We start from the raw sequence: 10,767 nt of genomic DNA on the forward strand, positions 1-10,767 counted from the left end.
GAGAGACTGGATTGTTGGAAAGGAACGCATCGGACGGTGCGATTAACGCTCTTTATTACCTCGAAATGACAATACGCATCGTCTCGAGGCTAATCACGACTATCAATTCATTCCTACTTTTTTAAATATTAGTCATTATTAACTATTAATACATATTGACATGTTCAGTAAAACGTGAATTCATATTACTCGGCGAGTTTCAAGTACATTATACATCGTCTATCTTCTTAAATGCGTGCAATAAACCTTATATTTGCTGAGATATTATTGTTGAGCAATTCATGCGTTATTAACATCTCTTTTCGAGCATTTTTTTTTTTTTTTTACTCTCAAGCAAGCGGTGCGCTGGCATTGAGCATAAGCACTTCGAATTCTTTATGTCAGTTAACGCTTACCTGAAATGCCTATACCGCGATTGGGTAACATTTGATAACGTTTCTCTGAATGTTCTACCTCTGTTTCAGCGTTAGATAATGGCCTCTATGCAAGAAAAATACAAAATTTACATACTTTTGCAAGTATGGAGTGTCTGAACATAAGGTTTATAAGATGTTGCAGTCGGTCCATTTTAATGAAGCTGAAACTAGCAGCCAGAGTTAGTAGCCAGACAAGTTAAACTTTTTGGAAATAGAAAAATGAAGTCAACGTTTATCCTCATAATTTTACAAAAGGACATATTGGGAGTTCAAGGTATTGTCACAAAAAATTTTGGACTTTACTACCTTGTTCAAATACACATTAGAACGTTTGGCTGCTAAGGTTTGGGGTCGATCACGTAATTTCGCTCTTTACATTTCCTACTATCCAAGCATTCTGATTGGTTTACAAAGTTTGGTTACCCAATCAGCTTGGAAGACATGCTTGGATGGTAGGAAATGTGAAAAGTGAAATTACATTATAATCAGTCGCCAGGCTGCTAGCTTTAGACTCGTTCCATTTTACCGACCCGAAAAAATGTCACTTATTTTGACCATTACATCGGTAAACATGATTTTTGTGTCTACGAAAGCTTCAAAACTAGCAAAAATTATTGTTATTCTTCAAAAACTTTGTATTTTCGATCAAAAAAGTAATATTTTGAAGTCTTATTTTTTTTTTTTTTTGAAACCATAAATTGATCCTTCTATCGGCTATAATTTCAATAAAGTAAGACAAAACTTCTTAATTAAAATCAATAACCTTAAATTGTCATTTAATATATATTTTTTATTCTAATTATTATTGTCCTACGATCGTAAACTAATTAAGCAACTTTTTCGTCTTAGCGTTCCTTATTCGTGACCCAGATAGCGCAATTTTACATACAATACCGAACAAAAGTATTCATTCTACAATATTTTTCATTCCGCGTACATTTTCTGGCATTATTGTAACTTAAAATTAATATTTTTTTTTTTTTGTTTTTAGCATCGAGACTTTTTCGGATCAAAGATGCGTAGGTTCTGATAACAATCGAAATCAGTGACATTTCATTAACTCGGTCGGTAAGGACTGACTATAGAATTCTCTCTAAGTCATAAGTCGATCGAGATCGAGCGATATAAATATATATATATTTGTGATGTTTGAGTTCAGTGCGAAATCATTTTAAAGAATCGCCTCGGAATTGAACCCACTTAGAAACTATCGATCGATATAGTCTAGAATTCCCAGCTCGGTCGGTACATAACAGCGTAATTCCTTCAATTTTGTGCACGCAGTGAAGTAAGTTTCGAATCAGAATAAATGACTAGAATAAACGAAAAGCGCCGATGATACGTATATAGGGCATTCCATGACATGACATCTCGATCAAAATTCTAGTTGTAGGTCGATGTCTCAGAATGAATTTATGATTTTTTCAATCCTGATTTTTTTTACAACTTTTCGTACCTGCTGATCCTCCCACATTCCTCATACCAACCACATAGTGTCCATCCAGGACCATCACCCAATAACTCTGCTATTTCTGTTCCCCACTATTCTGGATTCTCGTTACCTTTCGTGCACTTCAATTCTAACCTCCATCAAGGACACTTTCTAGTCACCTTTCCTTTTCCCTCCTCCACGTCTTCCAATTCCGCTCTCCATATCTTTGACAATTTCATGATTCATTCAACTCCACAATTCAAGTCCCTCTTATTTTCTCTCAATCTTCCTTCGCCCGAAAGGAACCGTAATAACATCACAACTGGATGTGATTGCGGTGATCGATTGCGTAATCTCACGATCATCCACAACAAAAACATATATAATTAAGAAAAACTTGTTAAAATTCAATTTCATAACCTAAAAAAAAATAAATCTTATTTTCGCCATATAGGTTAAAAAAAAAAAAAAAATTATGAAGCCAATATAAGACATCGACTTAGAATCTTGATCGTGCTGTCACGGAATGCCCCATATATATAAATGAAACAATTGATTGTCGAGCGCGGTCAGGCGTCACATCTGGATGTCATTTGTTGGCAAAATGTCGGCGATAGCCTCGAGAATAAAATAATTCTTTATTAAATGCGAGGAGTTTATCAGGAGCGGTCACGTGACCGCCCCTTCCCCACTTTTCACTTCGAATCGTCGACTTGAGTAGAGAGCGAACGGTTGGTTACTAGTCTCGATCAGCGCTGACAGTGCCACGAATACCTTCACCGCAGTGTAGTCCAACTGCTAAATTTCACTTTGACGTTTCTAGCTGCGATCGATTTCGACCGGTGTCGAAAATCCCGATTCAGGACATCACTGGTAATTAAAACTCGTTTTTTTAATACTCGAAGTATTTTTAGTCGTTAATTTTCTCCCGAAGATTTTCAACCTTTTTTCAAATATCGTTGCATATATACGTATTGTGTATAAAAATTTTCCAAATAATTATCCCATAGAATCACAAAAAATTTTACACACAAGATGTTTTACTTTATCTCAAATCTGCAAGGAATAACGTTATTATTTTTTTTTAGACTAATCGTAAGCTGTTCGATATTTTTATATGGCAGCCTGTTTCCTTACACAGTTAACTTAATTATGCACGCCGATATAGTTTGCAGAAACATAAACGCGACAGCTATAGAAAAAAAAAAAAAAAAAATAACTTTCCATATGTCACCGACACCTGCGTTTTTACCTTTCAATTTACACAGAATTTTAACGTGAAAAAAAAAAACAACAACAACAACAAGAAACAATTCGACGGAGCGGTGAAAAATCTCACAGAAATTAATGTCAGTTGCGCAATAGAGATTATATTATCAACAAATATAAAAATGTTGTTATAATATTCAAATATAAAATTGCAATTACTCTTCTACGGTTGCGGGCCAAAAGTTTAAATTCGCGAAAAAAATGTCACACATTGATTATACTGTAAGAATAAAAAAAAATTGCACACATCATAACGGAAAATTTCGTTACAAATGAGCCTATTATTAAACAATGCAGATCGTCCTGAGGGTTAAAGAGGTTCAATCATAAATTATTGTCCTTGAATAATATTCTTTCGAGCGGGACATAAATGGATGTTGAAATTGGTTAGCCGGACGGTAATAATTTGAATGGAATAATTCCTTGCTCGTTGTTACGAAACAGGGCAATAAAGGCGGTGCCAAATGATGGGTAAAAAGGATCTTCAGAAGCCGGTGGTGGCAGTGAGTCAGGAAAAAAAAGCTCAGATCAATGAGAACGAATTGAGACGAGCGAAACGAGATGAGAGAAAAGAACAAGCAGCTGCAGGGTCCGAAGAAATCAAGACGGATGATGAAGTGGGTGATGATGATCGGGTTAATAGAACCGCCGAAAGTCCGAACCTCGAGGAACGTTCTGCGGATGAAATAAGAATTGGCGGTGTTGAAGGGTGAGTCTTGGCTTATACTTACCACTTGACACACTTCTCTCAAAGTGTCTGATTGACGAGCTTCCAACAACTTTGATGGACAACTGTTGAAGCATATTCGGAAGCGAAAAGTTCCAGCATTTGAAAGTAATTTTAAGGTGCCTACAATGAAATAGTATTCATTAGGGTGAATTTTTTTTGAACGACTATTTTTTTTTTTCAGTCCCCATCGAAAATTTTGTTCTATATGTCGAAAAAAAAATTCCCTAAAAGTTATAGCCCTTAATATTAATATTAAGTACTCGCCTAGGGCGTGAAAAGATTTCCCATATAAAATACACGTGAATCGAAGCGGTTTTTTTTTCAAATCTCTACAACTCAGTGGAATTTTATCATATCACATTGGTCTTGGTCGCAATTTACGCAGAATTGAACGATCTTCATAAGTGTCTGAAACGTCGTGAGTCCAACTTACACTGGTGAGATGGTACAGGTCACTAAAGTTGATTTTTACCCAAAATTCTCCATTTTCCGCTGTTATCTCCGAAATGATCAACTTTACCAAAAAAATGTGAAAGAAAACTTTGTTGGAAATTCAATTTTCTACAAAAAAGGTCCTGTAGACCTGATTGCTCAGATTGATATTTCTTGAGATATCGAACTTTAACTTTTTGTCGTATAAAATTTTTATGGTTTATCGAATCAAACGTTTTAAATTATTGATATTGCGTTGGAATTTGATTTTTTTCGATTCGATTTGATCCATTCGATCTATTCTATTGGAATATCAGTAATTCAAAACGTTTGATTCAATAAACCATGATGTTTATTGGTTATATTAGATTAAAACGTTTAATTCAATAGAACATAAAAATTTTATACGTCAAGTAAGTTGAATTTCGATATCTCAAGAAATATCAATCTGAGCATTTTGGTCTAAAGGACCTTTCTTGTAGGAAATCAAATTTTCAACAAAGTTATTCTTCACATTTTTGTGGTACAGTTAATCATTTTGGAGATAACAGCGAAAAAAGGAGAATCTTGGGTAAAAATCAACTTTAGTGCCCTGTACCACCTCACAAATGTAAGTTGCACTTACGCCGTTCTAAACACTTTTGAAGATCGTTCAATTCTGCGTAATTTGCGACCAAGACCAATGTGATATCATAAAATTCTGCTGAGTTGTAGAGATTTGAAAAAACAACGCTTCGATTCACGTGTATTTTATATGGGAAATCTTTTCACGCCTTGGGCGAATACTTAATATTAATATTAAGAGCTATAACTTTTAGTGAATTATTTGTTCTACACATAGACCAATTTTTTGATGAGGACTGAAAAAAAATATAGTCGTTCAAAAAAAATCACCCTAGCGTTCATGGATTTATGGCTAGTTTTACCTAAAATTTCTCGTACACTTAGTTGTAACAAAAGTATGTAATTCCAATTGGTAATGATAAAACATTTTCTGGCGTGACTATACCTCGAAAGATAAGCACTTAGCATTAATTATTCGGACATAATGAGATAAATGTGACACGCTTTGACCCAAAGAGAATCCCAGCGGTAGTGGAGAGTGTATAGATCACACGTGCTCGTCTGGTACACAAGTGTATGCAAATTTTTATTGTTAGTAAATAAATTTGTTTCAAATTGATTTCTGCCTCAAGTACCATTTCGCAATTGGTCTTGTCACTCTGTTATGGTCTTTCACGCAGGCAATACTTACAACACGTACAATCCAACAAGTGGGACAAATTGATCTATAAATCGGTGGTATTTACTAGAAGCTCCGAGACTTGGTCGTTTAAAATATTGAAATAAATATGCAGAGTTAGAACCAGACATTTAATGTTTTTCAAAAACTCCATCTGGTTTGGAAAAATACTTGATTAAACCTCACGACTTGTCAAAACTTGACATACTTTAACCTCTGTTGAAACATTGCAAGAAAATCACGTGTCATCGGGTATTTTCCACACGTTTTTGTGTCACTAGTTTGGAATGATGCGTGCTTATTTTACCAAGAACAATATTCCATGCATTCTGACCTTTGCTCCAATTACAACAGTTCGTCGAGACCAGTCAATAATAAATAAAGCTTCTTACAGCGAGAGTCGAGGCACACAATTTCAAAGTCATATTGGCCAAACGTAGTATCGATGAATTCCAATTCTTGTAACACTGAAATCGAGGTTCTCTTAACTTATTTTGATGTTGATAACTTGTTTTGGTTGGTTGGATCTTCGTCTGTAGGTACCCAGCACCGCTAAACTTAGCACGTTTCAAACGGCTTCAAGCACTTTATTTGATTGCGAATTCTTTCCGACTTCTATCTTATCTAATCAACGGTTTTATACCGTTGTCACGGCGATTCGAGTTATTTTCGTGAAAAAACTACGCCATGATATCACCACGATTTCATAGCCGTTATTACATAAATGAAAGTTGAAAAATAATTTGTAAAACAGTACCAATGGCAGGTCCTCTTTTGTAAACGTTGTTTGACAATGTCTGATTACTGTTTTATGTCAGTGGTGCCACTCACTCGACACTCATAATCATGAACGGACACGGAGAGAAGTTAATCGAGATGAAAGGTCCGGGGACGAATCATTGGGTAAGCGTTGGAGTATCAAAGTATTCCAATAACGAAAGTCGCCAGTTATAACGACCAAGTGAAAGATTTTGAAATTGCTCTCTTGCAGCAACTCGGTATGAAAGAAACAGCCGCTAGGATCAACGGGATGATAACTATGGCTAAAAAGGAATTGAACATTCGCACGTCATCGCCATTGGACTCTGTGGTAAGTGGCAGCCCTGACGTTTTGCAGTCACTTAAAACTCTGTCACTGATTGCTGATGAATAGAATAACATGGAATGACCACTGGAGTAGTGTACTTGCACGGTCTTATCTCAGACCCAATTCTCAAATTTGCAACTTAGGGTCTGACCTTGAGTGGTTGCGAACAAGACGAAAGCAACCGTCACTTAAGGGAGACGCTTTTCCACGAGTTTCCAACGGCGTCTAGACAGTACTTCATAGGATCCGATACCCTGGGGAGCATAAAAACCGGCATTCAGAATGGTGGTGTTGTTCTGATTGCGGGAACCGGAAGTAATGCTCTACTCATCAATCCAGATGGGCAGAAACACGGTTGCGGAGGATGGGGTCACATGATTGGAGACGAAGGCAGTGGTTAGATTTTTTTTATTTACTCTTTAATTTCTCGGTATGGTTTCCATTTTTTTTTTGGGGGGGGGCTTGTTTCCATCATTGCTTTGAACCCAGACTACACAGTTCAGAGCATTTTTGGAAAGAATAAGAAAATGGAAGCGAAAATTTAATCAATTCCTGCAGCCTATTGGATAGCCCATCGCGCTACGAAGTACGTCTTCGACGATATGGACAACCTTGAAAAGTCACCACGACCCATCAGCTACGTTTGGCCAGCGATGCGAAACTTCTTTCACGTGGCAGATAGGACCGACCTGCTGCCCCACCTCTACGCAAACTTTGATAAAAGCAAGTTCGCGATGCTTGCCAAAGAACTGGCGAAAGGTTGCGAGCACGAGGACCCCCTCTGCCTTCTACTCTTCGAAGATACGGGGAAGATCTTGGCGCGTTATGTTCAAGTCGTTGCCACCAAGGCGCATAACGTGAGTGACATTGTTGTACTCTCAAGTAGTATAGATCAGCTCGTAAGACCATTTTTAAGGTGCTTATGAAGACGCGTTGTACACCTCGAAAACGCGGGGATGCAAAACTCTTATACCGCTCAAGTGGTCAGAGTGAAACTTGGGCAATTGATGCCTTATTTTGGCGAAAAGTGGAGCGTCTTTTTACTTTTTTAAAATTTGGAAAAAAATTTTACAGATTGGTTACCACCCACAGAAATTGGCCAAATTTTCACAGTTGCACTGAATGGATCGAACTATCCGGTATGATGCCACTCGGTGGTGATAAAACACATATTTTGAGCCTAGTTCCATGAGATTTGATTGTGAAATGACGAAATGGCAGCTGATCTGGTTTTCGCTTACGAAGTACACCGAAATCTCATTTTGGCGACATTTGTTGCCGACCTTTCATGCCTGCCGGTAATTTTTTACCGACACTACACGCATACATTACCAGCATACGCTTAATGTCGGTAACAAATGTCGCCAAAATGAGATTTCGGTGTTCTTCGTAATCGAAAACCAAATCAGCTGCCATTTCGTCATTTCACGATCAAATCTCTTGGGACTAGGCTCAAAATGTGTGTTTCATCAACGCCGAGTGGCATCATACCGGATAGGTCGATCCATTCAGTGCAACTTGAAAATTTGGCCAATTTCTATGGGTGGTAACCAATCTGCAAAATTTTTTTCCAAATTTTAAAAAAGTAAAAAGTAGCTCCACTTTTTGCCAAAATTAGGCATTAATTGCCCAAGTTTCACTCTGATCGCTTGAGCGGTATAGGAGTTTTGCATCCCCGCGTTTTCGAGGTGTACAACGCGTCTTCATAAGCACCTTAAGCCGGAATGGCACGTCCTTTGAAAAGAATAATGCCACGCGAAGTTGAATTGAACCAACTGACAGGAAGGTATCCCAGTTCGATCTCTCCGATTTGATTTCTTTTGTAATATGTTATAGTTGACTAAAAACTAAGCAGCACGTATTTTTTTTTATCCGCCATTAAACACTTCAAAGGGGTGAAACCACCCTCCAAAGTAAAGTCTATCAAGAGGTGATTTGGCAGTTTCACCCACCAGAACGTAAAATTTTTTTAACCTATCCAACTGGAAAAGTTTCCTCTTTAAAAAAAAAAAAAAAAAAAAACTACCAAATCGTCTCCTTTTCGAATCTCCAAAGTTTATGCTACCTACTCGAAGTGCAAAGTTGACATTTTCTTGCACCCTATAAACGGTTCCCTTGACTTAATTTCAGGACTTGCTTCTGTCTCCTGGTGGACTTCGAGTCGTCTGCGTTGGATCCGTCTGGCATTCGTGGCCGTACATGAAAAAGGGATTTGTCGAGCAGATTCACGGGACCCCCGGAGTCGATGAGCTGACTCTCCTTCGTCTGAAGACTTCCGCTGCCGTTGGAGCCTGCTACTTGGCTGCGGACTCGCTGCAGTGCGGCTCTTTGAAGAAGACTTACGACGATAACATCGACATATTCTACCATTACAAGCGGGCCAACATGCCAAAATCAGCCAAGGACGACTAGGCGAAGGTACAAAATACTCGTCTTCGTGTCTAAGACGTCATTTCTTCCAGTTCCTATCTTATACTTCTTTCTAATCTTGACGGTTTTATCCTTCGCAGAAAAGTTTCAAAAGCCGAGAATTGAGACGAGGAACTGAGACAACCAAGTTGGCGAAAAGGTCCTGGAGGTAACCGCTTTCCGACTTGACTAAGCTTTTATATTCGGATTAATTATTTCGCCTGCAGGAAGTCACGCAGTCGGTCTTCACCTCTCGCACAGTCCAATCAGGCCATGAATTTTCGTTGTCCACTCGCAGCTGCTCGTTTGAAAAGTATGCCTACTTCGCTGGCTTGCGTTCGATGCTGCACACCTGCGTCAACCACGTGGACAAGGTCCGATTCCTCCTTGAGAGAAAGTTCGTAGTATATTCGGTGACCTTTCTCCTGGAGAAATTTAGAACGATTATGTCAGAGTACAGTCGTTTGACGTTATGGTGCCAGGAAGAATTACATTTATTTCTTACAGGCTGTGCAGGACTGTGTTTCCATTTTTCTGAGGAGTACGTAAGAATCTATAAATTGTATGTGATTAATAAATTATTATTGTTATACAGTAATATGATTGAACATCCAAATAGCGTCTTGCAAGTTCGTTCATAATTTCATTCTACCACAAAATATCAATACAATAATTATTGCCGGATCTGAAATTCTTCGTAGAATGAACTACTTCGAACTTGATGATAATGTGTTTACGGATATTCATTTCGATTGACAAACTCAAGCTAAAAACTCTTTTATATTTTACAAATTATTTTCTTCCTAGATTTAGTTGTAAATATAAAAATTATTCTCATGCATCAAATTGATTTTTTCAGTTCAATTTAATTTTTGAAAAAGAAAAAAAAAAAAAACTAAAAAATAGTAATTATAAAAATATCAAATGCGGTCGGTACGACGAAAAAACATATTCGAGCCCTAATAATTCCTTATTTTCTCTAAAATGACGTAAAACAGTAAACAGAGTTCTTTTTCTCTAAAAAAATCTGGGGTATAAATGACGTCGATATATGTTGAGGGGGGAAGGAGGTCCGCCATCTTGGATTAAAGGTACAAAAAATTGTTTTCTTCAAAGCGAGCATTTTTTTTTGCAAATCTGATGCGTAACGAGTTATTTAAAAAAAAAACCAATTCCTTGTACCTTTATTCCAAGATGGCGGACACCCCCCCCCCCCCCCACATACACCTTTCCTTTAGGGGATAGCCTGGAACTAAATAAAAAATATCGAAATCATTTTTACCCACATTTTGTATTACCATTATATAAATATGGCTCGAGCACTTTGAAGTCTGCAAACAGCTGCTGACAGCAGAAATCAGAATTGTGGGTTTTATTTCGAGTGTGTTTTTAGAGTTATATTACTCAGCTGTTCGGAAGAAGGGTATAATCGAATAAAAATGTCAAAATTGATGTACGAATACCTTGAAATAACCTGAAATCGATTAGTAAAATTAATCAGATGAGATAATAATGGGTGTATCAGATACCCTGAAATCTGTATGGAATTGGTTAATGTCCGGATGCATGACGATTTTCAAAATCTTAGCATTAACTCTCCTCTCTCTAATTTTACTTTTGATATCCTGCTTGTTAATGATACTTTTTTTACTACTCGCGGTGAATTTTTTTTCCGCGATATTCGGGAGGCACGATCGCCAGTCCGAATGACGCTTTGACTTTGATCCGAAGTTGCCAAAATCAAATTTT

The 10,767-nt window shown here is 37.4% G+C and overlaps 1 protein-coding gene across 1 annotated transcript; it reads left to right on the forward strand.

Annotated features, from left to right (window-relative positions):
- Positions 1-2,592: 2,592 nt before the first annotated feature.
- LOC124414089 (N-acetyl-D-glucosamine kinase) lies at positions 2,593-9,608 on the forward strand. The gene is made up of 8 exons (XM_046894996.1): positions 2,593-2,721; positions 3,562-3,826; positions 6,341-6,425; positions 6,514-6,612; positions 6,753-7,005; positions 7,168-7,466; positions 8,740-9,027; positions 9,120-9,608. The coding sequence occupies exons 2-7, from the start codon at positions 3,582-3,584 to the stop codon at positions 9,019-9,021; spliced, it is 1,263 nt and encodes a 420-aa protein (XP_046750952.1). The 5' UTR covers positions 2,593-2,721; positions 3,562-3,581; the 3' UTR covers positions 9,022-9,027; positions 9,120-9,608.
- Positions 9,609-10,767: the final 1,159 nt, after the last annotated feature.

Source organism: Diprion similis, chromosome 13, assembly GCF_021155765.1.
Source record: "Diprion similis isolate iyDipSimi1 chromosome 13, iyDipSimi1.1, whole genome shotgun sequence".
NCBI lineage: Eukaryota > Metazoa > Arthropoda > Insecta > Hymenoptera > Diprionidae > Diprion > Diprion similis.

Excerpts from the sequence above, each read along its gene's own strand:
- LOC124414089 (XM_046894996.1), top strand. The coding sequence starts at position 3,582 with ATGATGGGTAAAAAGGATCTTCAGAAGCCGGTGGTGGCAGTGAGTCAG. Across the intron at positions 6,426-6,513 it reads GTCCGGGGACGAATCATTGG|CAACTCGGTATGAAAGAAAC; the intron begins GTAAGCGTTGGA and ends GCTCTCTTGCAG. Across the intron at positions 7,006-7,167 it reads GATTGGAGACGAAGGCAGTG|CCTATTGGATAGCCCATCGC; the intron begins GTTAGATTTTTT and ends CAATTCCTGCAG.